At 39.8% G+C, this 27,586-nt stretch overlaps 2 protein-coding genes and 1 non-coding gene across 11 annotated transcripts in view; 2 read left to right on the top strand and 1 right to left on the bottom strand.

The window, feature by feature from the left end:
• NIP7 (nucleolar pre-rRNA processing protein NIP7) overlaps positions 1–27,586 on the bottom strand; it is a 91,736-nt gene that overhangs the window by 54,229 nt on the left and 9,921 nt on the right. The window contains exons 5-6 of one of the 9 annotated variants that reach the window (XR_006212080.1): positions 15,454–15,548; positions 13,694–13,838 (exon numbers count right to left, since the gene is read on the bottom strand). The exons of 6 other annotated variants lie outside the window; for them this stretch is intronic. Coding sequence is in view for 2 of the 3 variants with exons in the window: in XM_042970207.1 (XP_042826141.1) it covers positions 25,744–25,845 (102 nt within the window). In the remaining variant the exon portion in view is untranslated. Of the gene's footprint in view, positions 1–1,737; positions 2,129–13,693; positions 13,839–15,453; positions 15,549–25,743; positions 25,846–27,586 lie in introns of those variants that run through there. 2 more of the 9 variants (XM_042970208.1, XM_042970207.1) reach the window with 2 other exon arrangements.
• Positions 1,107–25,722, top strand: TERF2 (telomeric repeat binding factor 2). Its single transcript, XM_007090415.2, has 10 exons — positions 1,107–1,535; positions 1,639–1,734; positions 2,387–2,517; positions 12,517–12,603; positions 13,653–13,799; positions 15,746–15,852; positions 17,184–17,576; positions 22,142–22,227; positions 24,249–24,292; positions 24,805–25,722. Exons 1-10 carry the CDS (start codon positions 1,157–1,159, stop codon positions 24,961–24,963), a joined length of 1,629 nt encoding a protein of 542 aa, XP_007090477.2. The 5' UTR covers positions 1,107–1,156; the 3' UTR covers positions 24,964–25,722.
• Positions 3,669–3,741, top strand: TRNAK-UUU. The gene has a single exon. It is a non-coding gene; the product is annotated as a tRNA-Lys (tRNA).

Here is a 27,586-nt window from a genome sequence, read left to right as displayed (position 1 = left end):
CCTCTTCCCCTCTCACACTCTGTCTCTCTCTCTCTCTCTCTCTCTCAAAAGTAAACAAACATTTAAAAAAATAAAAAGAAGTTTTACAAACGTGAGCTCAAAATGAGGTTGGCAAATAGGCAATTTCTTCAGGCTTTAAATGTAAAGTTAAGGTGTCTGCAACTTGTTCAAAAACAAAAGGGAACTGTCAAAGAGTATTAAGTGAAATATTTGGATATGTGTTCTACTGTGTATCCTTCAACTCACTAGTTCTACTTTAAGGACATGATCTTAAGGAAATAATTATAAATTTGTGCAACTATACTGTTACAAGTATGTTTCTAATATTGAGACTGTCTAAAATTAGAAAATTTTGAAATTTCCTAAACATCTTACAGTAGGGGCTTAAATAAAGAAAACTTTGGTTCACCCATATATTAGAATGCTAAAGATTAGTAGCTGCTAAAGATGCTGTAGGGGAAAAAAATGTAATGGCATGGAAAGATGTTGATTATGCATTAAATGAAAAATGAAGGTTATATAAAATATATATAGTATAATACCATTTTTAGTAAATACACACACACACACACACACACACACACACACTAGGTATGCAAAAGACATTGGACATAGGCTATAAACCTAAACTGCACGTCAGTTTATTCTTGCCTGTGAGATTATGGGTGATTTAAATGTTAATCCTTTTGCTTATTTTTTTTTTAATTGTTCCACAGCAGGTACTATTTTTGTAATTAAGAAAAATTATATGTCTTATATGTCGAGAGGTTTCTGGGTGCCGGTCATATTCTTGACCTCGATTGGGTTTACACTGGCCTTTGCTTTAAATTATTTGTTAAAAAATGTAAATCTATTTAATAAAATTTCCATAATGTGTGCTACATTTCACAATTTTAAGTGCTAAATAAGCTGCACATATTTATCTTTCAGTATCTTATACGCAGTCCCAGTATCTTATAGTATTCCATCATTTAGGAGCAAAATTGATACTTGACCGCAAACTGCGTTGGTTTACCCTCCTGGACGGCTTGGACTCCAAGCCCCATCAGTCATTGCGGCCTGCATACTGGGAACTACGGGGTCCGAGAGGGAGTTAGCGATCCATAGTCTTTTCCCTCCCAGAAGCCCGCGGGCGGCTAGGAACGCAGTCCGTGTCATGGCCGCGGGAGCCGGGACGGCAAGCCCCGCTTCCGGCCCGGGCGTTGTGCGTGACCCGGAGGCGTCACAGTCGAAGAAGCGGCCCGGCCGGGAAGGCGGGGAGGGCGCGCGGCGATCGGACGCGATGGCGGGAGGAGGCGGGAGCAGCGACGGCAGCGGGCGGGCGGCAGGCCGGCGGGCGTCCCGCAGCAGCGGGCGCGCTCGGCGGGGGCGCCAGGAGCCGGGGCTGGGGGGCGCCGCGGAGCGGGGCGCGGGGGAGGCACGGCTGGAGGAGGCGGTCAACCGCTGGGTGCTCAAGTTCTACTTCCACGAGGCGCTGCGGGCCTTTCGGGGTAGCCGGTACGGGGACTTCAGGCAGATCCGGGACATCATGCAGGGTGAGGGCCGGACCTAGGGAAGGAGGCTGGCCGGGGAAGGGGATTTGTGGGGCCCGGGTGTCGGGGCTGGGGGTCGCCGAGCCAACGATGTCTTCTTTCCTAGCTCTGCTTGTCAGGCCCTTGGGGAAGGAGCATACCGTTTCTCGGCTGCTGCGGGTTATGCAGTGTCTGTCGCGCATCGAAGAAGGGGAAAATTTAGGTATGGCAATTTTTGTGTTCTCAGGGCTTACTAATTTAGGGTTACGTTGTTGTTTTCCAACTTATGTCCAGAACTGAAGGATTCGGGGTGAAGGTGCACTACTATGTCTCGATCACAGTGGTCTTTTTCCTTCTAAAATGAGTCTATTCCCTGGGTCTAGTTTTCTCCAGTTAAGATTCTCTTGTCTGCTTTTCTATTTTTTATTTCCTCCCACCTGTTTCTTGCTTGCCCCAACTTTGCTGCGATCTAATGAGTTATGTTAAGATGGCCAAATTTTTCCGGGTAGAATGTTTTCCAGAGTATAAGCACTTTTTTTTTTTAATTGAACTTAAGAGCTGTTAGCAAAACTGTCTCCAGTTTCTGGTCGCTTGTATCTGAGGAGGATGTGTGTAACCTGAAATTTGAGATGCAAATACATGGGTTAAAAAATAAATTTTTACCTGTCTTGAAAATTAAAAAACAGTCACTTCAAATTCATTGGCTTGAATTTGAACTCTTAACATGTTTGTAAGCTTGTAGCCAATTTGTTAGCAAGTTAAATGCAAATGTTACCACATTTACATGTGTCTTTCCAGATAAACATGTATTTTGGACATGTTGTTTCTGCTTCTTATAAAATCTCTTAAAGCGAAAATTGTGCTCTTTGTCCTAGACTGTTCCTTTGATATGGAGGCTGAGCTCACACCACTGGAATCAGCTATCAATGTGCTGGAGATGATTAAAACGGAATTTACACTGACAGAGGCAGTGGTGGAATCCAGTAGAAAACTGGTCAAGGAAGCTGTAAGGCTCTGTATTTATTTCTTTTTTTCTTTTGGCAAAAATCAGACGTCTTTGAGCATACCAATGCTTATCTTTTCTGTGTGATGATGGAGAGAGCAAGTGAACATATTGAAATGTAGACACACACAGATGTTATATCTCTTCAGGTGACCCCTTCCCAGGTCAGGCTTGGAAAGTGTTAATGGCAGGTACGCTGCTTTTGTAATTTTGGTTGCCTTCCTTGTGGCCTTGGCAGAAGAGGCATTACAAAGGAAATGGGTTGGCATTGAAGACTGACATTTTGGAGGTTATTACACCATTCAGGAGCATCGTGAAAGGGCTAGAAGTAACAGGCCTAGGATTTGGTCATCCTTGTTTATAATAAACCAAAGAGGATAACTGGGGCCTTGAGAAATGTGGGACTGACTTTGAAGAGGAACATTGCCTTTGAACAAACAGAATCAAAGGTGCTGGGATAATCAGCCAGTTAGAGAACCAGTAATGGTAGAAGGCTGGCATAGCCAGTGTTCTTAACAAGGAAAAAGCTACTGGGGTATCTGGGAATTTGAGTGTGTGTGTCATGGCTTAGCTAGCTTCAGATAGTAGAACTTACTTTTACTTAAAACACAACAGGCAGTGGAAACCAGTCAGAAAAAAACCAAGGCTGCGGGGGGGGGGGGGGGGGGGCGGGGGGGGGAGGGGACGGGACGGGGTTGTGGAAGCAGATGTGGAGGTGGGGAGTGAAGAATTAACAGCTGAGCATTGCCTTGGTGGTGGAAAGTAAGGAAACTGTTAAGAAAAGAAAAGGATCCTAAAAACATAGGATCTCAGGTAGGGGTGTGGAGATAAAACTTTGCTTAAGCAAGGAAGACTTTCTGTCCTTTGGCTGTGTGCTGGGTACTTAGGTACCCTGTTAAAAAAAACAACTAGTGTGTGTGAGGTACAGATATTTATTCAATTAAGGAGCTACTTTTGGTTTTGGAGAGAATGCTCAGAGAATCCAAATTCCAAAGAGGAATAATTCCAAGAATAGATTTTTAGTATAGGTAAGTCAAGTTTGTGATGGAGGGACAAAGTCAGAGAAGACATATTAGCAAAGGAGGAGAAATCTATGCCTACTTTCAGAATAGCTAAAGATCTTTTGAATGGGAAGAAATGGTACACCATTGCGTGCCTGGCTGGCTCAGTCAGTAGAGCATGAGACTTTTGATCTCAGGGTTGTGAGTTCAAGCCCCATGTTGGGTATAGAGATTACTTAAAAATAAAATCTTAAAAAAAAAAAAAAAAAAAAAGGAAGAAATGGTACCAGTTCAAAATAATTCATGTAATTCCTATTAAGTTAGGTAGCAGATTCAGAAGTGCAATTCCTTTAAAACACAACAGCTACATAGATTTATCTCTATCCCTTCTTCTGGAAGAGTATTTGTGGGTTTCATCTGCATATTTGTTGTTTTATTATTATTTTTTTTAAGTTTATAGATCACATTTGGGGGCTTCCTTAGGAAAAATCTGTTAGCGAAATGCAAATGACCTTAAAACTGTCAACCATACTCTTAGTTGACCTTGTTCTTTTCCATTTTCCATCAGGTACCAGATTTCTTGTTATACTGACTGTATTATAAACTGTTATTGCTGTGGACCAAATACCACAAAATTTAGCAGCTTAAAACAGTTAATATGATCTCTCATTTTCCAAGAGTCAGGAATCTGATAGTGGTTCAGCTGAGTGCTTTTGGCTTGAGGTCTCTCATGAGATTATAGTCAGGCTGTCTGCTAGGATTGCAATCATCTCAAGACTCATCTGGGGTTGAAGGATCTATTCTCATGCTCACTCACGTGGTTGTTAGCAGGACTCACTTCCTTGCTGGTTGTTAGCTAGAGACTTCAGCTCCTTACCTCTCTGCAGGGCTGTTTACAGTGTGATGGCTTGCTTCCTTTAGAGCAAGTGATCCAGGAGAACAAGAGCCCAAGACAAAAGCTGCAGTCTTTTATAACCTAATTTCACAAGTATCATCACTTGTGCCATATGCTGTTGGTCACACACACCAGACCAACTATGGATTAGTGTGTAATGGGACTGTGCAGGGTGTGGGGATCACTGCAGGGCATTTTAGAGGCTGGCTACCACAATTACCTTGAACTCTTATTCAGTGATACTGTATCACTGACCTCCTAATTTCTTATTAAAAATTTTTCATTTAGATTCCTAGAATCTGTTAATGGTCATCTTTGGGAAAATGCCATGGAGTACCTAGGCTCATTGAAGCTTTCTGATGCATTTTCAGCTTTTTGTAAAGTTTCACAACATTCATTTAAATGTCTATTAAATTTTTGTTCAAGTTTATCAAATAAGTTATTTGTTAAGTTAGAACTTTTCATTGTATGATGTAGGCATTTCTACAGGTCTTTGGTACCCCTTCAGGAATCAAAAAACTAGTTTCATAAACAATGCCAAAACATTAGTTGACTTTCTGTGCATTGACTTTGCACTAATGGTGTAAAAGTAGTGATGGGTAAAATTGCTAGTATCTTGGCATGACCAAGGTGGTGGTAACCTGTAGAGTAGTCATTGGAGTCTTCATTGCCACATTCTTGCAGTTTAAAAAACAAATAAAAGCCAGTTTCAATTTAGAAGATCACTGATAAAGCAGTAAAATTATTAATTTTATTAAATCTAGACCCTTGAGCAAAAATCCTTTCAGTATTTTGTGTGACAAAGTAGGAAGTTTGCTCGAAGCATTTCTGCCATATACCAAAACTTGATGGTTGGCTTCAGGAAATCACTTGTGTGACTGTTTGAGTTGCATGCTGATCTAGCACTTTTTTAATGGAACGAACACCTTTCTTTTTTTTAACTGAAAAGAACTGACACATTTTGGCTGTTTAGGTGTGGGCATTTGGCAGTCATTTTCTTATAAAAGAGCAAAGGGAATTTGTCACTTCAGAGAAAACAATGATAGTATTTGTTGCCATTGATAAAAACTGACGCTTTCAAGTAAAAATTAAAATTCTGGAAAACTGGTATTGATGTGCCTGACAGTTTCCCAATTCTTAGATTTTTCTGATAAGATTGATGGTGATTATTAATATCGGTTATTTTCAAGGTATTTTTAATGAATGTGTCAACATTTGGAAGATCTACATAATTCAGTAAATATTTTCCAAATGGCCAATGCAGTATATTATAAAATCATTCATGGGTAAAAGATCCATTTAAAATGCAAGATAGACTAACGGATTTTAATGTAACAGATGATGAAAAGTTCACTTGCCCAAGTTTGGTGTAGAATCAAAGAAGAATATCCACAATTTTCTCAAAGATCTGTTAAAAATACTCCTCCCTTTTCCAACTTCATATGTATGTGAGGATGGAGTTTTTTAGTATATTTTAACCAAAACAACACATCACATCAATATGAATGCAGAAGCAGATATGAGAATCCAACTTTCTTCTATTAAGCCAGATATTAAGGAGATTTGCCAAAATGTAAAACAAGGCCAGCTTTCTCATTAGACTTTTATCTTAGAAAATACAGTAATTTTTCATAAAGATATTTATATTACCCTGCAATGAGTTTGTTGTTTTTAATGCATTAATAAATATTTAAAATTTTTGTTTTATATTTGTAATATATTTCTAATATATTTCTATAACCCACAAAAACAGAAGTTCTTTGGGGTCCTCATTAACATTTAAAAGTATAAAGGAATCCTGGAACGCCTGGGTGGCTCAGTCGGTTAAATGTCTGACTTTGGCTCAGGCCATGATCTCACGGTTTGTGAGTTCAAGCCCTGCGTCAGGCTCTGTGATGACAGCTCAGGGCCTGGAGTCTGCTTCGGATTCTGTCTCCCTCTCTCTTGGCTCCTCCCCTGCTCACACTCTGTCTCTCTCTCAAAATAAATAAAGATTAAAACAAAAAAACGTAAAAAGGAATCCTGAGACTAAAAAGTTTGAGAACTGCTTCTGTAAGCTGTTAATGGTATTGAGGCTAAATTGGTTTTCTCTTCATAACTGAAAGATTCCTCAGGTTTCTGTGGAGAACAGCAGAGAGTAACATGTATGCTATATTATTGGGAAAGCATTTATTTGTTGCTTTTTGCTGTGTATCATTCTCCCCTGCACCTTTGGTAACAGCACTTTTTCTTTTGAGGCCTTACCCAATTTGGGGGGGCTGGGTGCATAAAACACACTCTTTAAGTACCTTAATTTTTGAAATAAAAAGCTTTGTCAGAGCTTTTTGAGTATTCCTGTTTCCCACAACAGCCTGGTTTCTTTCTGAGTTTTTTTCTTTAGCCTTTCTTCCCTTCTGTGAGTTTTGGTTTTCTCTTTCTATGTGCCTTCTGCGATTTACTGCCCCCCCCCCCCCCCGGTGTTGCCCAATATAAACTTATCTTGCCTCTATTGGAAATCTGTGCTTGGAATTTCCTTTTTATTTAAGTTAGCCAGAGACCATTGCTATTGCTTACACCCTAAGAACCTTAGAGATATATACATAAGCAAAGAAATTATACTGCTTTCTGAAAACTTTCAAGTGAAAAAGAGTTCATTTCTTTAAAACAAACAAACAAAAAACTTTCCAGGAAATTAAAATAGATTTAAAAGATAAGCTCATAGCACAAATGTTGGAGGCAGACTTTTAATTTAGATTTTGAAAGCATTCATATTTCCTTTCTTATTTTACAAAGTAAATATAGTAGGACCTGGTTCTAATTCTGGAAAAGACAGAGTAAGCATATTCTCTTCTGTCTTACTTAATGCAAGTCTAAGTCCTGGACAGATTGTGTGGAGCACCTATCTGACAATTCAAAAATGTAAATGATAGTAAGCAGGTGAGGAAGAAGACGAGAATTTGAAGGTCCACCAACTGGTGATGAGTAGCTGACCACTTTTTCCTTCTCTGTTACCACCTAGCCTGGACTTGAAGGCTCCCGAAACCTAGAAGTGCACTCTAGGTGGGAAGAGAAAGAACTCCAAGAAAGGCTTTCTCTGGCCTGAGGAGCAAGAAAGAGATCTCCTGAGGGTCAGGGAGGGTGGGAAAAATCCCAGGCTTTTTTTTCTCCCTTCTCTCCTGCCCCAGCACCCAGGCAATACTGCAGTGGTGGCAGCAGTGGCCCAGTGATGACACTGGCAGCAGGGCTGGCACCTAAAACTGAAGGAAGAGAACCCTTTCTCTTTTAGCAGTGGAGCTGTAATCCCTAGAATGCAGAGCAAATGCCACTGCTTCTTTACTGTCTATCCTGCTGCTTGCTGTGGATACAGATGCAGTGTATAGCACAGTGGGGGAACTAAACCCCAGGAATGCAAGGCTGGTTTGGAACTTGAAAATCAATCAGTGTACTCCACTCTATTAGTCCAAAGAAGAATAAAACATATGATCTTTCAACTGATGCAGAAAAGGCATTTAACAAAGTTCCTGATAAGAACACTCAGCAAACTAGGAATAGAACTTTCTCAACCTGATAAAAGACATCTATGGAAAACCTATAGCTAACATCATCCTAGATGGTGGAGGATAGAATGCTTTGTGCTTATAATCCAAAACAAGGCAAGGATGTCCATTCTCACTGTTTCCATTCCATGTCATACTGGAAGACCTAGCCAGTGCAGTAAGTCAAGAAAAAGAAATAAAAGACAACAGACTGGAAAGGAAGGAAAAAAACTGTCCCTATTTGCAGATGGTATGACTGTCTATATGGAAAATCCCATACAATATACTAAAAAGTCTATAAGTAAGTATAGCAAGATTGGAGGATATAAAATCAACATACAAAAATTATTCATATGTCCAGTATATATTAGCAGTGAATGACTTGAAATTATCAAAACAGTGTCACTCATAATAGCTCCCAAAAAGAAGAAAAATAAATTCTTAAGTATATGTCTAGTAAAACATGGGTAGGATCTTTATGTGGAAAAACACAAAATACTAATGAGAGAAATCAAGACCTAATACATGGAAAGGCACACCACGTTCATGGAATGGAAGACGATATAGTTAAGAGGTCAGTTCTCTCCAGGCAATGGAATGAAGACCCCAATGACTATAGTACTAAATAACCAAAACAATGTTGTAAAAGAAGAACAAAGTGGAGGACTCACTACACAATTTTAAGACTTACTATAAAGCTGCTCAGGACTATAAACATAGGTTAATGGAACAAGAGTCCAGAAATAGGCCTACACAAATATGACCTTGATTTTTGACAAAAATTAGAAAGAAATGCAATGGAAAAGGTATTCAACGGAAAAGGATAGTCTTCAACAAATGATATGAAATAGCTGGATGTCCATATGCAAAAAATGAACCTTGACCTAAAACTTACAAAAATTAATTCAAAATAATCTAAATGTAAAATGTAGGTGCCTGGGTAGTTCAGTCAGTTGAGCAACCAATTCTTGATTTCAGCTCAGGTCAGGATCCCCAGGTCCTGGGATTGAGCCCAACTGTGCTGAGCGTAGAGCCTGTTTAAGATTCTCTCACTCTCAACCTCTGCCCCTCTCCCCCACTCATGTGCATACACTCTCTCTCTCAAAATAAAAAAATTAAAATAAATGCAAAATGTAAAGCTGTAAAACTTAGAGAACATGAAAGAAAATCTTTATGTCCTGGACTTAGACAAAAATTCTTAGCTATGACGCTGAGCATGATACATAAGAGGAATTTTTTTTTAACTATATTTATTTCAGGGCACCTGGGTGGCTCAGCTGGTTAAGTGTCTGACTTCAGCTCAGGTCATAATATCATGGTTCGTGGGTTTGAGCCCCATGTTGGGCTCTGTGCTGACAGCTCGGAGCCTGGAGCCTGCTTGGGATTCTTGTGTCTCCCTCTCTCTCTGCCCCTCCCCTACTTGCACTCTGTCTCTCTCTGTCTCTCAAAATAAATAAACATTAAAAAAAATTTTTTTTTAAACTTTTATTTTGAGAGAGCACCCGTGCAAGTAGGGGAGGGGCAGAGAGAGAGAATGAGAGAGAATCCCAAGCAGGCTCTGTGCTGTAAGTGCAGAGCCCGACTCGGGGCTAAGAGGAAATTTTGATAAGAGGAAATACTGGTAAATTGGACTTAACAAGAATTTAAAACTTTTTTTCCGAGCAAAACATTTAAGAGAATGAAGACAAGCCATAGACTGGAATATTCACAAATCACTATCTGACAAAGGACTTGTGTTCAAAATATATAAAGAAGCCTCAAAAAAAAAAAAAAAAAGCACCATTTAAAAAATGGGCAAAAGTCTCCTCAAAGAGAATGTACAAATGGCACATAAACACATGAAAAGATGTTCAACATCATTTAGTCAATAGAGAAATACCAATTAAAATCAGTGAATACAGGACATACTATTAGAATAGCTCAACTTCAAAAAATACTGACACTAATGATGTGGAGCAACTGGAACTCTCACACATTGCCAACGGGAGTGCAGAATGGTATACCCACTCAGGAAAACAGTTTAGCCATTTCTCATATAAAGTTAAACATACATTTTCTGTATGACCCAGCAATCCCACTTGTGGTTATTTACTTTAGAGAAATGTTATGTTTACCCCAAAAGTTGTACATGAAGGTTTTAGCATCTATTCATAATCACCAAAATTTGCAGACAACCCAAATATCCTTCAGCGGGTGAATGGATAAACAAAATGTAGTACAGTAGCCCCCCCACCCTACCCGCATCCATAGTTTCACTTTCTGCAGTTCCGTTACCCACAGGCAACTGTGGTTGGGAAGCAGATGATCCTCCTGACATAGTCAAAAGGCAGAAGGCCAGTAGTAGCCTATGGCTAAGTCTTGATACTTACATCATTCACCTCATGTCCTCACATAGGCATCTTACCATTTCACATCACAAGAAGGGGGAATACAGTACAATAAGATATTTTGAGAGACAGACCACATTCACATAACTTTTACTATAGTATATTGTTACAGTTCTCGTTTATTGTTGTTAATCTCTTACTGTGCCTAATTTATAAATTAGACCTTATCATAGGTAAGTATGTAGAGGAAAGGGGAGGGAGGACTACAATAAATCCATACAATGGAATACTACTCAGCTATAAGAAAGAAAAAAACTATATAGATGTTATAACAACATAGATGGATCTCAAAGGCATTTATACAGAGGGAAAGAAGCCAGTCTCAGGGCTACAGCCTCTAAAAAATAAGTGCCACATACTGTATGAGTCGATTTATATGACCTTTTTTTTTTTAATTAAATTTTAGTTAACATACCAGACAATATTGGTTTCAGTAGAATTCATTGATTCATCACTTACATACAACATCCAGTGCTCATCACAAGTGCCCATTTTAATACCCATCACCCATCTAGCCCACCCCCGACCCATTTATGACATTCTTGAAAAGATGAAACTGAGAAGATCATTGGTTGCCAGGGGTCAGGGATGGGGGAGGGGTGACTAGAAAAGTAGCACAAGGGAGGTTTTTGGATCCATGGTTTTTGTGTCCTCTGTGGCCGTTACAGGATTCAGTAGGTGTTTTTAAATGAAGAACACTACACCCCCCAAAAAGTTCATTTTACCGTATGCATGTTAAATAAAATTTAAAAACATGATAGGATCCAAATGATTTTATACAAAGTAAAACCTTTGAATTCTTCAAGAAAGTTCAGTATAGTCTTAGTATAGTTATTCTGCGGAAAATGATGTAAAAGCAAATGTGGTCATGACTAAAATGAAAAGACCTACTTTGTACCTTCCTTGGGCAGCAAGAATTTATATATGGTTGTGCCTGCTATTCAAGAGCATTTGAATTTGTATGTATATAGTATATGTATATGTATACAGTTTCCTTTGTATGCTGAGGACAGAATCACCAGAGATTAATACTGAAATCCCCTTGCTATTCCTCCTTCTCTTCATCTGTATCTCCTTCAGTTTTTCTCTGAAATGAAGATTGAAAATATCTGTGGACGAGTTTTCCTTACCGTGTGTGTGTGTGTGTGTGTGTGTGTGTGTGTGTGTGTGTGTGTGCGTGTGAGTGATATGTTTCTTATACCTCTCTTTGACACAGGATTTAGAGTAGCTACTTTATTCTGTAAGATAACTCCAAATGCTCCCAACTTTCCCCTGGCTTTTCTAATTAAAAAAAAAAAAAAATGTACACATATATTTTTAAAATATCCCTTGGGGTGCCTGGCTGGCTCAGTCAGTGGAGCATGTGACTTTTGATCTCAGGGTTGTGAATTTGAGCCCCACATTGGGTGTAAAGATTACTTAAAAAATAAAATCTAAAAAAAAAAAAAAATCCCTAAAAATTTTTGATCACTGTCATTTTACCTCTGCATATCTTTTCTTGGGGTTTCTTTATGAAAGGACTCTTCGTTTTCTCTGTAGCTGATGAGACTTTTTCATTCTGCCGGGAATTTTGCCCCTTTTGTGTGTTACATGTGGATGCGTTGGATTTGTTCATCTCAGTAATTTCCTGTACACTTTTAACTGGAGTTGCCAGCTGGGGTTTTACGGTAGTGAGAGGCTATGTTGGTTCTCCTACAGAAATGGCCTCAGGCCTTTCCTGAATGGAGAGCCGAACCCTATGGTCAGCAAATGGCTTTTTCCCCCCCAACAGTCTATCATCCCCACTCTGTCCTCATCATTATATCAAAGCTTTGCGTCCAAAAAGAACAGATCCAATTGTTCTGGGGACCTGGAATGACTCCTGTCCATTTTGCTTTTCCTTGGGAGGCCCTATTCAATTTGGGTAAATGGTCTGTAATCCAGAGGATCAGATTTTGCTTTGTCAGCTATTTTTTAAAAATCCAGTGTAATGTTGAAAATCTACTACCCTACACAATGAAAGAAGAGTGCTTACAGTTGTTCATAATGCCTGAGCAGTGACTGTTAGTTTTTAAGTACAGGAATTTGATAGATTGTGAAAAATTTCTTGGGTAAATAAGGCTCACTTTTACTTTTTAGTAGTTTATTTTAGTACCTGATTTTCTGATTACTCCTGTCATTATTACAACAGTTAAAAAAAAAAAGGTTTTTTTCCCCTTTTGTAGGCTGTCATTATTTGTATCAAAAACAAAGAATTTGAAAAGGCTTCAAAAATTTTGAAAAAACATATGTCCAAGGACCCCACAACTCAGGTAAATTTGATATACTTTTGCTTCCCTGACTTAAATCCATCTCATTGTTTTTTGTGGGGAAACAGGGAAAGGGTTTCTTTGTCAGGAATGTAATTTAAATATTTGGCATCCTTAGCATGTTGTCTTTTATATACGGGATAAAAACATTGTGAGATTGACTTTTCAAAATTTATTTTGTATTGTACAAATTTACCTAAATTATTTTCTTGCCCATTTCTGTCTGGTTTGTGGCAGAACTTTATTTAAGTGATCAGCACCAGGTATTAAGCTATCAACTTCGGTAACGCTCCTATTACATAAATGCTGATTCTGCAGACTTGAGAACCAGCCTTGGTGAGGACTTAACTCCTCTATTTTCTGGTGTCAAAAGCTCTGTTGGTGCCCTGCTCTTTTTTTTTTCTTTCCTTTGTAAATCTAAATTTTAGTTTTTGAAAAGGTAATACATGTACATAATAAAATTCAAAAAGTACAACAAAAGAGCTTAGTGAAAATTCTCTCATCTCTTGACTTAGCCACCTCATTCATCTCCTCATAGACAACCAGTGTCTTTTTTTTTCTTTTATCCTTTCAGAGATAGTCTAGTCTATGCATATGCAAGCAAACAAGCCTATGTGTGTGTATACAGAGATACATACATATATCTATTCTTCCTGCTCTTCCCATATATACCTGTGAGCATATTCCTACACACTAATTTGAGCATTTTGTAAATTGCTTTTTTCACTTAACATATCTTGAAGTTCATTCTATATTAGCACGTAAGGAGCTCCTTCATCCTTTTTTTCCTTAAGTTTAAAAATATTTATGTAAATGTGTAAAGGTACTTTAGATCCTAAGTTCTTCGTATTGTTTTATAGCTACATACTAACCCATTATGGCTGATCCATAATTTATTGCCCTGTTCTTTGTGGTAGGCTCCCCTTCCTATATATGAACACTGATGGCCATTGACAGCATTTGAAAGTCGATAGTGTTGTCTCAACTCACCATCACTGAATTTTTACTAGAGTTCTCCTTTCTTATGTTGCAAATATCGGTCCTTTGTGTAGAAGCTGAGAAATGATCTCCTGAACATTATCCGTGAGAAGAACTTGGCCCACCCTGTTATCCAGAACTTTTCCTATGAGACCTTCCAGCAGAAGATGCTGCGCTTCCTGGAGAGTCACCTGGATGACGCAGAGCCCTACCTCCTCACGGTGGGGCTTGGCCTTCTCTTCCCATAACTGTGATGTGGCCTTGAGGATGTGCAGGCAATTAGAAAAGGACAGCTCTTTTTAGAAGTGAAAAGAGTAAATGTGTGTAAAAGACTTTTGATTTATATGCACTGTCTTCCTTAATTAAATGCCTTAAATATACAGAAGCGGAGATTCTGACAGAGGCACATGGAACATACCTGGTTTCCTTCACCTTCCATTTATACCTCCTACATGTGATTAATCTGTTGTGGTTAAAGTAGGGGAACACTTGAAATGAGTGGTGGTTCCCAAAGGAGATGGAATTTGAGTTCAGTTCGGGAGCAAGAGTGGTAGATACAGTATAATAGGGTTGTTAAGAGGAGGAAGGAATAACTGGAGAAGAAAGGTGTGATGAGAAGTATGATAAGGCATAAACTAAATGAAGACGTTCTTTAATTGGATCAAAGTGATCAGCATAAAGAATGGCAGCAGTGAGGCTCAGGACAGCATGTGGAAGAATAAGAACCTAGTGTGTCCTATAGGGTGGCCTGTGATATTGGAAAACTGAGTGAGAGGGTTTTGTTTTGGTTTGATTTTGGTTTTAAATCACCAACATCTGAGAATATCTTAGCTCAGGGAGGCTGGCTGATTCAGTCAATAGAGCACATGACTCTTGATCTTGGGGCTGTGAGTTCGAGCCCCATGTTGAGTGTAGAAATTAATTAAAAGTAAAATCTTGAAAAGAAAGAAAGAAAGAAAATATCAGCTCATAACAGTAGATCTGCCAGGCCCATATTAGACTAGTGTTAGGTGTCCTAGCAGTCATTTGGCAGATGTGAAATTATCTGTAAAGCAGATAGTTTGGAATATTCAGGGAGCAAGTGTCAGGATACTTGAGCCTGGCCTGGGGTCCTTTATTTTGTATTCCAGATAACTGGAAAAATAACCTTCTACTGTTGGGGGGGTGCGGGGGACAAAACTTTGTTCTTTTTTTTTCTTTTTCTCTCTTTTTTTTTTTAAGAGAGAGCATGTGCAAGTGGGGGAGGGGCAGAGGGAGAGAGAGAGAATCCCAAGCAGGCTCCATGCCCAGCGCAAAGCCTGCGTGATCCCAGGACCATGAAATCATGACCTGTGCCGAAATCAAGAGTCAAAAGCTCAGATGATTGGGCCATCCAGGCACCGCCCCCTCTTTTTTTTTTTAAGTAGGCTCCATGCCCAACATGGGGTTTGAACTCATGACCCTGAGATCAAGAGTCACACGCTCTACTGACTGAGCCAGCCAGACACCCTTAGAACTCTCAGTTCTTAAGACACCACTTGTTACAGATATGTATATCTGAAACAGAATGATACTAGACTAATTGGAAATGTATAAAACTTCAGTCAGAGGGAGACAAATGGGCAGTTGGAGTTAGAGCAGGATTGGCCCACTCAGGGCTTTATGTGGTATAAGTAAGGATTTTCAGAGTTAATAGGAAAAACATATTTGTGAAATATGTTTTATAAAAAAATTTATACACAAAGTAAAAGATATTAATATAAGCATTAGTTACCCCAAGTTTGGAAGAAAAAGTTTGACTTCTGTCCATGACCCCAAAAGTATATTTGGCATTCAGAAACTAGATTAGAGATGAGATTAGAAGAATGGAAGAGGAAGTAGAGTCAAATCACATACTTGTTTGTTGTCCAAAAGGTTGAATTCTTGCAGTGTCAAGATGGTCAGCACCACTCAAATTGAGTTCTCCTTTAGTACAGAAAATTGTGAGCCATCTTTTGAGGAAAGAAAAAAGCAAGACATTTGAGATAGTTCTTGTGAATTCTTTCCCTTTGTATGTCCTCCTCTAGTTTATGCCTTGAGTGGATTTATAAGTGAACATGTTTGCATGTTGAGTATGTACATTCATGAAAGAAGAGATTTAATGAAATTCTGTGACTTCCTCTTCCTGATGACATCCTTCTTTTCCCAGATGGCCAAAAAAGCTTTGAAATCTGAGACTGTCACCTCAGGTACAGTGAAGGAAGATAAACAGCCAGCACCAGAGCCTGTGCAGAAGCCACTCAGAGAACCTGCAAGGTGAGACGGATGCCCTTTTGCGATCTTGGGCGAAACATAAGGGTAGTCTGTTGGAAGCAGTCTCCTTAGAGTAGAATCAGTTAGTTTCTCCTAGTACTGACATGTTATTTGGTGACTTATATAAGGCAGTGTGGGAGTTACAGAGCATACCTCGGGAAAATGAGAATATTGAAGATGCGATGTCATATCCCTGACAGAAGTTCCTGACTGGTTGTTCCTCAAAGGTTCTTTCCTTCTCTGTTGTACTGTCCTTGCCCATATTCACTCATTACGTCCTTGTGGATACCTGATCTCTTAATGCACTGTTCAGACTTGTGAATCAGATTCCCAAGACAAGTTGTTAAATAGGGGTTACAGGTTTAGATGCCTTTGGGGGCCCAGTAGAAAATGTACAGGAGTGAGTACAGGATAATGCATTTCAGAGCATGTGAGTGTGAACCAGAGAGGGCATGCTTTTCAGCTTCGTGTGATTGTTGCAATGTGGAAATGTCCAAGGATGCCCAAACTTCAGTTCAAATTTTTATGTGAGACATCCAGTTTTGTTTTTGTTTTGTTTTTTGACGTTTCCCAGTGTGGGGAGGCAATTAGTCCAATTTAAAGAAAACAAAACTTGCATAGTTTAGGCAACAAGACATATCTGTCAGCTGGGTTTGGCTTGTAGGGTGCCAGTTTGCCCTCTCCTAACAGTTTTTAATTTAATTATACCAGTTATTCCAAATCATAGTTGAACTTAACTTTATTATGAAAAGGCAGTTTCTCATTGTTCCAAGACTGGCACACTTCTAACTCTGACAATTCTCAAAATCCCATTTATAAGTGTACTGTAGGAGAAGGGGGGCAGAATGGAGACCAGTCTTTTCCTTCTTTCACATGAGGGTTGAACTGGAGAGCTGGAAGAGTTTAGACTTCAAGGTGAGATTGCTGAATTGTCATTTGGTTGCCCAGACAGACTCGTAGCTGTTCGGCACTATACACAGTTCTGACGTAGTTGCTATAGTTCATGCAGACTAAAGGGATTAGCATGCTGGCTAAGGAGGGCTCTTGGAAGAGGAGTGTCATTGGCCCTAGTCCTTTAAGGTTCTCTTACTTGGGAGTTTAAACTCCAGAGCTCAACTTCTATATCATATAAAGCCTCTATTTATGCTTATAAATGGAAGCTTTATAATTAAAGGTTGTTTTGAGCAACTTTTTTTTTTTTTTTTTTCCAAATGAAGTGTCCTCAACTTGAGGAGTCCTCTAATTTGAAGCTTCACACTTTGGAAAAGTTGTGGCTGTTTGGATGAGCACCAGTAATGGTGAGACTGATCTTTGTATATCTGCTTCATGTGTAGGCAGTTACGGAGTACTCCAACCACCATTGGAATTATGACCCTGAAAGCGGCTTTCAAGACTCTGTCCAGTGCACAAGATTCTGAGGCAGCCTTCTCAAAACTGGACCAGAAAGATCTGGTACTTCCTAATCAAGTGTCTCTGCCATCACCAGCCCTCAAAAACAAGAGACCAAGAAAAGATGAAAATGAAAGTTCAGCCCCTACTGAGGGTGAGGGTGGCTCCGAACTGCAGCCCAAGAACAAGCGCATGACAATAAGCAGATTGGTTTTGGAGGAGGACAGCCAGAGTACTGAGCCAAGCACAGGCCTCGACTCCTCCCAGGAGGTCGTCCCGGCATCACCGTCCAAGCCCACCGTTCTCAACCAACCCCTCCCTGGGGAGAAGAATCCCAAGTATGAAGACGTTCTTTGTGGCAGTTTTGGGGCTGGTTGGTGGTCCTGGTTGGGCCTGGTATTGCTTCCATGAATGAAGTAACTTTCAGCTAAGTTATTCACCACCAAGGCTTGCTCAGACTGCTAGAATGTGACTTGGGAGTGGGGAGTGACGACATAGCCATCCCTGCCAGTTCTGAAGCCCCACCCGTGGGCTTCGAGGCATTGCACTAGGCGTGAGTGAGGATGGAAGGGTTTCAGAGCCTCCTACTCATTGCTGCTTTCATTTTTAGCAAACTTCTGAGTGCCTTGACTACTAAGTACCAGTCTTCCTTGTTAAAAGAAATTTGTCTGAGTTAGGCCACTTTAGACTTTGATCCTTAAAAAAGATTTATGAATATTTATAGTTTTGCACCTTCTATGAGTATTTAAGACTTGGCAAACTCAGTAAATATCTCCTAATCTCTCACATTCTGCTAGGCTCTGTGGGGCAGTGGTTAGAATGCTTATATTTTGCTCCCTGTCATGGGCTGGCTCTTAAGTTTTGCTACCCTTTGTGCTCTCTTGTGGATCCTTCCTCTAAGCAAACTGGTTTGCTTGTTCTGTCTGGAACATACTCTCTTTGTTTCTACTGCTGTACTCTTCTTGCTTCCTCTCATTCCCCACAGTTGGGTTTTCATTCCTCCATCATTGCTTGTGAGAATCCCATCCCTCCTTCAAAGGGAAGAGAAGCTGATATTGATGAAGTACTTTCCATGGGCCAAGCACTTTTCACATATTATTTTACTGGATCTCTAGAATCCCCACTCTGTAAGTGATATGTTAGCCCCACTTTTAGATGACAAAGGTTTAGAAAAGTTATTAATTTGCCTGAAATCACAAAGCTGAAAAGTGGCAAAGTTGGGCTTTGGGATTTTTAACCCTAATCAGTCTTGACTCAAAAAGTCAATGGCCCATACACCACCTACACCAAGATGCTTCTTAAAATTCTGCTTCTTCCATGAATCTCCCCTGGCAACCCTGCTTTAAGTGATCATCTCACTGGTCACCCAAGGTCATTGCCATCTCTACCACTGCTCTGACATGCACGTGCTAGGTGCCCAGAGAGGCTGTGGCATCTAAATGATTAATACTCAGGCACAAATCTGCACAATACATACCATTACCTACATTTGGAAGTGAGTGAGTCATTGGCTGGGCAAGCAAATGGAGCTCAACACACTTTTATTCTCATTTGATACATGATCTCCTTTATTCCTTGCAGCAGTCCTGTAAAGCATAGATATTACTGCTATGAACAGATGAGGAAACTGTAGAGAATGCATGATTACAGTGGTTTTATAAATGGGAAGATTCGTGAAGATTTAGACCTGTTTACCTCTCTCATGTGTCAAGCACATGAAGTTTGAAGGGTATTTTAAAGCAGAGGTTGGCAAACTACAGCTCCTGGGCCTAATATGCCTGGCACCCACTTTTGGAAGTCAGCCACAAACATCACATACGTATTGTTTGTGGCTGCTCTTGACGCTACACTGAGTTGAATAATTGCAACACAGACAGTAAGGCCTGCAAATCTGAAGGTACTCTCTGGTCCTTTACAGTAAAAGCCTGGCTAAAGGATTTGCTCATGAGGTACCTGGGAGCTCCAGGGAAGAAGAGTTCAGTCTGCTCAGCAAAGTTGTGGGTGGAACAAGCCTTGCAGAGGAGCAAATGTTGAGCTGACCTCGAAGGATGAATAAGAGGTCATCAAGCATATTGTGGAGTGGGGGTTCTAGACAGCAGGGATCTCTTGTATAGTCATGAGAAAGCCTAGTATGCTCCAGAAAACATCATGTATTCTGTATGGCAAAAGAATATAATGCACAGAGAGGATGAAGGGAAGAAATGTGTGGATGGGTAGATGGGCTAGGTCTTGAATTCTTTTTGTATTCTATCAGTCAGAGGTTCTTAAGCTGGGCTTCCTATCACAGTGACCTGTGGGATGTTTAGTAAAATAGATAATCCCAGGATCCTGAGTACTGAATTAGAAGGGGCAGGATCTGTTATCTGCTTTTCTAACTATACCCCAGATAATTCTACTACAGCTAATCTGAGGGCCTGATGAACTACCACTGATGGCTTCTGAATAGGCACTGAGGCAAAGAGATCAGATAGGTGGCTGGAGACTGCTACTGAATGAGTAGTCAAGATCTGGAGGAAGCTGGGCTGGTGGAATTGAAGGCAGGATTAGGGTATATCATCTGGAGGGCAGGGTCACAACTAGATTTTTATACGTCCAATGGCACTTGGCACAGGGCAAATGCTTATTAGCTATTTGTTAACCAAATAAAATAATAATTCTTGGTTTCTTGCAATTTAAAGGGTCCTACCCAAAACTTACATAAAAGGCCAGCAAAGGGTTAACATTTTAGGCTTCCTGGCCACTTGCTTATTTTTGGTTTTGTTTTGTTACAACCCGTTGAAAATGTAAAAACCATTCTTAGCTCAAGGATTGTACAAAAACCAGCAGCCAGAGGCTGTAGTTTGCTGACCCCTCTAGACCAGACCCCTCTAGCCCATTCACTGCTCATCAAGTTCTAACTTTACCAACAGGAGCTTAAGGACCAGGAAGTGACATGACTTGCCTAGGATTGCACAGCCACCTCACAGTGAGATGAGGACCCAGATTTCAGCCCCTTCCACAACAGAAGTTAGGCAAAACCAAACGTGTGTACACAGAATAAGTGTTGCGTTCAAAGGAGGAGCAGGAGGTTGCCATAGTGGTCTGTGCAGATTGTCTGCAGGCAGAGTGAACAGACACATGGGTGAAAATGACAGTCCCAGAGGTTAAAATCAGTTTTATCCCAGCATGGGGATAAGCAGGCAGAAAACTAAAGCTGTAATTCTGACTTTTATTTATAAACAGTAACACAGTTAATATCCTGAAAAGGAAAAACATCATGTAATTTTTTTCACTTTGTCTCAAGCAAATTATTCTCAGAAATAATATTTTTGGGGATATGACCCAGCTTAAAAATAAAGTAAAGTAGATAGTTTACCATTTGTCTCAGCCATGTAGGCAATTTCATAGAAAACTCCTGGAACTCAAGGAATTTTTTCCAAGTCTGTGTACTTCTTAAGTGAACAGCTTTCATTACTCATTTGCAAAATACCTAGCCAGTCTTAAAAATAAATTTCCATTCATAGTTGGGGAAGGAGGCAGAGGTTTGTCTCTGTACTCTCTTGGTCAAGTTTTACAAGTCATTTGATCTATATAAATTCTTCAAAATTAAAATCAGATACTTTACATGTTTGCTTTGTAAAAGATGTTACAATTCTGAGATCAGATTTGTGCTGTGTTATGTTCCGAGGGCCATTTATTATTAATCGGGTAAACATAGTTAAAGTTGAATAGGAAAGACTGACTACAATTTTCATTTATTCAATAATTCAAGTTTGGGATTATTTCTTTAGCTTTGGGACTTTTTTTTGATTACACTCAGGTACTTAACATTTCACTTTTACAGGAAGGATTCTTATTTGTTTACACTCTGATCCTCAGTGGTTTAATTTATTTGCAGCTCTTTGATAATCCTGTTACTACTCTAGCATTTACTTCTCCAGCTCTTGTTAGATTATGTGTTACTGTGCTAGATGGTTGAGGTACACAAATGAAGATACAGAGCTTGCCTTCAAGGTGCTTATGATTAAGGGGTATGCTGTGAACTGGCTGTTTAATAAAGTGGAAGCACAACCACAAGGGCAGAGGAGTGGAGGCTTTTTGTGTGTATTCGGGGCCAGGACTTAGGGTAAGCTTCATTGGGAATGATGGCCTTAAAAAATGGGTAGAATTTTACTTCGCAGGGAAGGGAATCCCAAGCAGAGGGAAGTGTAGAGAGGAAAGAACAGAGCTTATAGAAGGAAAAGAGCAGAAGGCATGGCTGCCGTTTGTGCTGATGTGGGTGGAGAGAGGAGGCTTTGGTAGCAAGAAATTGTCTGGAGCCAGACTGGAGGATCTTCATTCACCCATACAGGCTTCAATGTTGAGGCAGGGAGAAGCCATCATGGAACAGAGATGAGGTAATTTCAGACTGATGTTCAGGTGGTTTTGGAAGGGGAAGGGGCTGAGGACAGAGACTCCAGTTAAGAGACTAGTGATACTGGTGAAAGGTACCAGTGCTTGGACAAGGGGAATGGAGAGGGAAAAGAATGCAGTTCAGAGATTGGACCAGGGCATGTCTTTGAACATGGAGCATGTCTTTGAAGAACTGGGAGCAGTTTGCATGTTCTGGGTTAGAAGAATGCCGAGTGAGACCTTTAAAATGAGAATCCAAACCAACCAACCAACCAAGAACAGGAAAATGAACAGATTTTGAGGGGGACAGTGGTGTATTCATTCATTGCTGAGTTTGAGGGATGATCCTGCAGCCTGCGGGACAATGACATAGAGACGCCTGGCCAGGTCAGGACTTTGGGAATTGTAAATGGATCTTCACTGTGGTCACAGAACAGGGAGGAGTACAGGCCATGAGAGAGCCGAGGGTAAAATATGGGATGACCCTGATGAATCTGTTTTACATCTTGTCCTCTTGTTGATCTCCCCTCAGAGTACCCAAAGGCAAATGGAACAGCTCTAATGGGGTTGAAGAAAAAGAGACATGGGTGGAAGAGGATGAACTGTTTCAAGTTCAGGGTAAGCTAGGACATTCTCCTTGGTCTCCTTGACAGTAGCTGAAGTATAGATGCCTGTTACTATCACATTAATGTTCCAGAAATTGCTTGTCTCCAAACTAGTATAAGTCTAGTAAGTTCCTCATTGTGATTCACGAGGAGTCAGTTTTATGTCCTTTCCCATTAAACGATGGAGACTGTCAAAGCAGCACTTTAAACAGAATTTTTAATTAAAAAAAATTTTTTTTTAGTAGGCTTCACACCCAAGTTCTCAGGGCTTGAACTCACAGCCCTGAGATCAACAACAGTAGCATCCTCCACCGACTGAGCCAGCCGGGCACCCCATGTTTTTGTTTTAATAAATCCTATATTTAATTCTAGCTGATGTTCTTCCTAAAGTCTTTTAATTAAAGGTAGAAGTGGCCCTTCCCTGCATTTCTTGTTTAAGTAAAAAAAATCTCTTACCAGTTTATTTTTTTCCAAAATAAGAAACTTTACTTTTCCATAATTAATATTAAAACTTGTAGCATTTGCATCAGAATATCTCCCACCACATACTTTGCATTCTAATGGAAATATCTTAAGTACTAAAACATAATCTTGGAGATTCTAAAGACTTTGGTAACACAGCAACAACAGTAAACCTTCCAATCTCAATTTTATCCTTAAAAAGTACCTTAATTGGCACAATCATAGTTGGCAAGATCAAGATCACACAGGAAATGGAAGTAACAGAAAATCAATAAAAGTGGCATAAAGTATTTAAAAACAACAGGATCTAAAAGTTCCAGAAAACATCTACTTCCAGTGCAGTCCAGATTTATCAGCTTTAAAATCTGCTTCCACTACAGTATGAAGTACTTCCACGATTTAAAAATAAATAACCTGACTCTCTGTAAATATCCCTTTTCCTGAACCACCACTACTGCTGTAGGAAGCACTACTGGGACAGTAGCATCTGCTGCAGCAGACCTCTAGCAAGTTTCACCTGTGTGCAATTTTGCCTTTTCTTGCAGCTTTTTAATGGCTCTTGTTGGCTTGCAACGGCATGTCATTTATACTAGTATACCCTCCTCTAGCCCTCTGGCCTTTCGAAAAATTATCTTTGTGCATTTTTTTGAGGCCTGATGTCTTTCCTTATGGTGAGAATGTGGAACTTGAGCAGATCTCACATGGTCTCTCTGAGTGGGGAACAATAATTACTATCCTGTTCTTGTTTAAGGCTTACTATCCTGTTCTTGTTAAGATCTTGAACCACACTTTACGTACATAAAATGATCAGGGATTTGAAAATTCTGGCATACGACAGTAAAATTGTGTTATTTCAAAGCAGTGGTTAGCAAGGGGTTGTAAAGCAGAAATTATACACACAACATTATAATACACTTCACTTGAACACAGGTTTGAACTGCACGGGTCCACTGACATGCATTTTTAAAAAATAAATACAGTATAATACTGTAAATGTATTTTTCTTACGACTTTATTTCTTACTTTCTTAACCTTTTCTCCAGCTTACTGTAAGAGTATAGACTATATTACATATAACATGCAATATATGTGTTAATTGACTGTTCATGTTATTGGTAATGCTTCTGGTCAACAGTAGGCTATTAAGTTTTTGGGGAGTCAGTGTAGATTTTTGACTAGATTGCGGGTTGGGGCTCCTAACCCCCCACATTCTTTAAGGGTCACTTGTATATGTGCATATATTAGACTTTTAACACAGTCACTCAGTAATTTTAAAAGTCATGTAGGTTTTACTAAAAAGCCTGAAATCCATCATTAACCTTAATTGAATGTCTTTATTGAATGTCTGTCTGTAAACTATTTGCTCTGTAGAGATTCTCATTGGCTGAAATGACTGTTACCTTGTAAACAAAGGACAAAAACAAATTACCATTTAGTGACAGCCTTTCTTCTCTCAATGTTGGGAAATTCCAATTAAGTTTTCCTTTTAAGAACATTTGATGTCTTTTTCTTGTGGTTTGTTCACAAGAGAAAGGTGAACTCTGAAATGAATCTACTTTTAATGTTTTCCAGCAGCACCAGATGAAGAGAGTGCAACCAGTATAACAAGAAAGCAGGTAATTTAAAATTACATTTTCTGACCTTTTCTGGTCGTGTGGATAGAACAAAGGTAAAATAAGTACGCACACCTCACGGCATACGGTGTATTTCCATGCACCTGGAACATGCATAGGACATAGGATGTTTCCATGCACCTGGAAGAAGGTCTTTCAATTTTCCAAATAATCCAGGATTATTCCACATAATCCAAAGTAAGTTAAAGGAAGAAATTCTCTGGAAGAAAAACCTAGGAGGACAGAAACCTGATACATTTTCCTATGAACAACATACGTTTGAAGTTTTTAATGCCGAAGTGATTATTAGTTGACAATGAAATGGCAGGACACAGAAAATTATTAAATGTCTAAATCCACAGTGTTAGCTTATCTATATCATGTTTTAAAAACATAAACCCTTCTTTTGGGTTCAGATTATTGTCCTACGATTCTTGAGTTTACCTCTTCATTGTAGGAAAATGTGAATCAGTGGAGAGACAGGTTGTGATAAATATTTTGGTTTTCTTTTGCAGAAGTGGACTGTAGAAGAAAGCGAGTGGGTCAAGGCTGGAGTGCAGAAATATGGAGAAGGAAACTGGGCTGCCATTTCCAAAAATTATCCATTTGTTAACCGAACAGCTGTGATGATTAAGGATCGCTGGCGGACCATGAAAAAACTTGGCATGAACTGAAACAGGCTTTCATTTCCACAGAATTCACAGGAGCATGGTTCCTAATAATAGCCCCTGATAGTCTGTTTTTCTTTCAGAAGCTGGGCTGGGATGAGAATTTTGGGCATCCTCCTCCAACATGGGGGAGGTACCAGTTCTACTTCATTGCTGTTGAAGATCATGGAGCTGAGAAACAAAGCCAAGTCCACCCCATGTCCTTGGCAGAGATGACAGGCACATAGCTTGTACAGTGCCAGAATATCATTAGTATTTCCCTTCTTTAGTGGTTTGCTTGAATTTAAATCCCTGGTAATCAGTAGAACCTTCTCCTAGGAAATGGTGGAGTCTGTTAGGAGCCACTCATGACTCTGACCTGTTAAAACCAGCAACGTGAGCATTATTTGGAGTGAACTTGTTCCAGGTAAAGCTTTGGCCTTCTGATGCAAATGCAAAGGACCTTCATCTGTCATGAACCCAGGTTGATGAGAGACCAGTCCTGGTGGAATCAGTGTCTCTTTAAAAACTCTAGCCAGTTGTAACATCAACATCTAGACCTGACAGCCTTGGCATTTGCTCCCAGTATTTGCTGGGCTAGGCAGGCAGGTTTAACCTCCACCTCTCCTGTGGTTGAACCAGTGTGTTTTTTGGTAAAATGGTGATTGTAGATAAGCTTAGCCCTTTACCCCAGTCCCCCTGCCCAAGTCTCTTCCTTATGCTGGACTTTTAAAGCTTAAAAAAATCTTGACTGAATATAAATGCCTAATTACATTCTTTGTGAAATGGTTGCTTCCGCCTGATTCCCTAATTGTGCTGTGTTAGTGTCTTGCTCTGAAACTCAACATTCCCTTCTCCTTTTGTACCTTGTTGTGCTTGCTGTCTCTCTTGGACATCCTTAAAGACTGTCTTTTTGGCAAAAAAAAAAAAAAAAGAAAAAAAAATCAGTAAAGTGTTTTCTGTAATCTTTTTTTAAAATATGAGAACTAATTATTGTCCATAACTTGTAGCACTCTTCATTAAAGTCTTGCTTCTCTCAAATGTTAAGTAGCTATTTAATTCTAGCAGAGCACGTATGAGCAGATGGAGGTAGCACCATGTGGAACAACCTTTGCTGAACCATGTTGACTGTGTTAAGAAGCTGATGTCAGCTTGTATTGGGTGTTTTAATCCTTGAAAGCCATGTCCAACAGAGATGTGGAAACTTCCTTTTAATTTGTCCATTTCTTCATATAACATATTTTGGGACAAAATTCCCCCTTTCTCACATTTGAGTGAAAGGCAAGTTGTAAAGAAATGCTACAGTTTTAAAATTCATCCTGTACCTACAAGTTAGAAACTTTATAGAGCTTTTTTATATATTTACATGTTTTGGAATTTAGTATCCTGTTTTCCTATCAGTTAATCCCAAATGAAGCTACAGTGAAAAGGTGAGACCCAAATCCCATTGATCTGGTTCCCCTAAACAGGGTTAGGATCCAGAAGCTTTTCTCTCCTCCACTCTCACATTATTAGACTCTGCTCTCTAGGTAGAAGAGAGATGTGGGATATATTCAGGGAAGCAGAGTATCCCTATCAGTGTTTCTCAAACTGAGAAATGCATAAGTCCATTCACGCTTTTTAATGTAACTTCAGAGGTGTTTTTATGATAGTATTATTGAAATGGGTACACACATAAAACTACGCCTACAGCTTCCATAGAACTATGAAATGTACTGTGAACTGATGATTCTTTTGCTGAATTTAAGTCACTGCTCATGACATGGGTAGCGTTGGGACTATAGCCGTGACAGGATGTGGGTGGGGGTGCCTGTGCCACCGTGCACTGAGAAGTGATCCCAATCTCTCACACCTTCACCTTAGCAAGACTGCTGCAAACCACTGTGCCTGAAGGGTACAGTGATGTCACGTAGCCTTCGCTAGACCTGAACACTATTACGAAGTCTGTTCTTTGCCTATTAGCTTTGTGACACTTAAGATATTACCACTTGGAGTCAATGCACTGAATTCTGAAGCAATACTTGGTTAGAAGGTGCTAATGCTTTTTTGTTTTTTTGTTTTTTTTTTTTAAGATTATGGCTGAAATAAAAACATTATACACTGTCAGCACTCAAAGACTGTCTAGAAACACTGTCCTGGTAGGTAAGAGGGTGAGGCTCACTCAAAGCCCCAGCTGCACCAGCCGCGCTTCTGGGACAGTGAGCCGGCCACCTCAATCTCTGAATGAACATTTCCTCATCTATAAGTCAGTAGGTAATGGTACCTCTCTTGCAGGGCTGTTGAGAGAATAAATAAGCAAGTAAATCTCTTAGCTCAATGCCAGCCATGAGGTCAGTGGATCAGTGAGCCTTTTTCCCCGCTGTGAGTGAAGAAGTGATAAATAAAAGAAGAAAGATCAAGAGTTTGAATAATAGAAATAGTCTTTTAAGTGGGTTTTTGTATAGTTTTAGATGAATATATCAGTCAGGTGGGAGAAAGAACAAGGATTATCAGTGGAGGGGTTTCACCACTGCCTCTCGCTCACTTTATCCATTAAAATTTTTGTACATACTCCCATGCTGTGCTTTTTGCTCTCTAACCTCTAGCACTGGACGGAACAAATTCTGTTGAAACAGATCTGCCCCATATGTCCTACTGGGGCAATAGGCAT

This window comes from Panthera tigris, chromosome E2 (assembly GCF_018350195.1).
Source record: "Panthera tigris isolate Pti1 chromosome E2, P.tigris_Pti1_mat1.1, whole genome shotgun sequence".
Lineage (NCBI taxonomy): Eukaryota > Metazoa > Chordata > Mammalia > Carnivora > Felidae > Panthera > Panthera tigris.
The sequence above is the reverse complement of the archived record's forward strand: the minus strand, read 5'-3'. Positions and strand labels throughout refer to the sequence as shown.

Excerpts from the sequence above, each read along its gene's own strand:
- TERF2 (XM_007090415.2), top strand. The coding sequence starts at position 1,157 with ATGGCCGCGGGAGCCGGGACGGCAAGCCCCGCTTCCGGCCCGGGCGTT. Across the intron at positions 13,800-15,745 it reads CAGAGCCCTACCTCCTCACG|ATGGCCAAAAAAGCTTTGAA; the intron begins GTGGGGCTTGGC and ends TTCTTTTCCCAG. Across the intron at positions 24,293-24,804 it reads CCAGTATAACAAGAAAGCAG|AAGTGGACTGTAGAAGAAAG; the intron begins GTAATTTAAAAT and ends TTTCTTTTGCAG.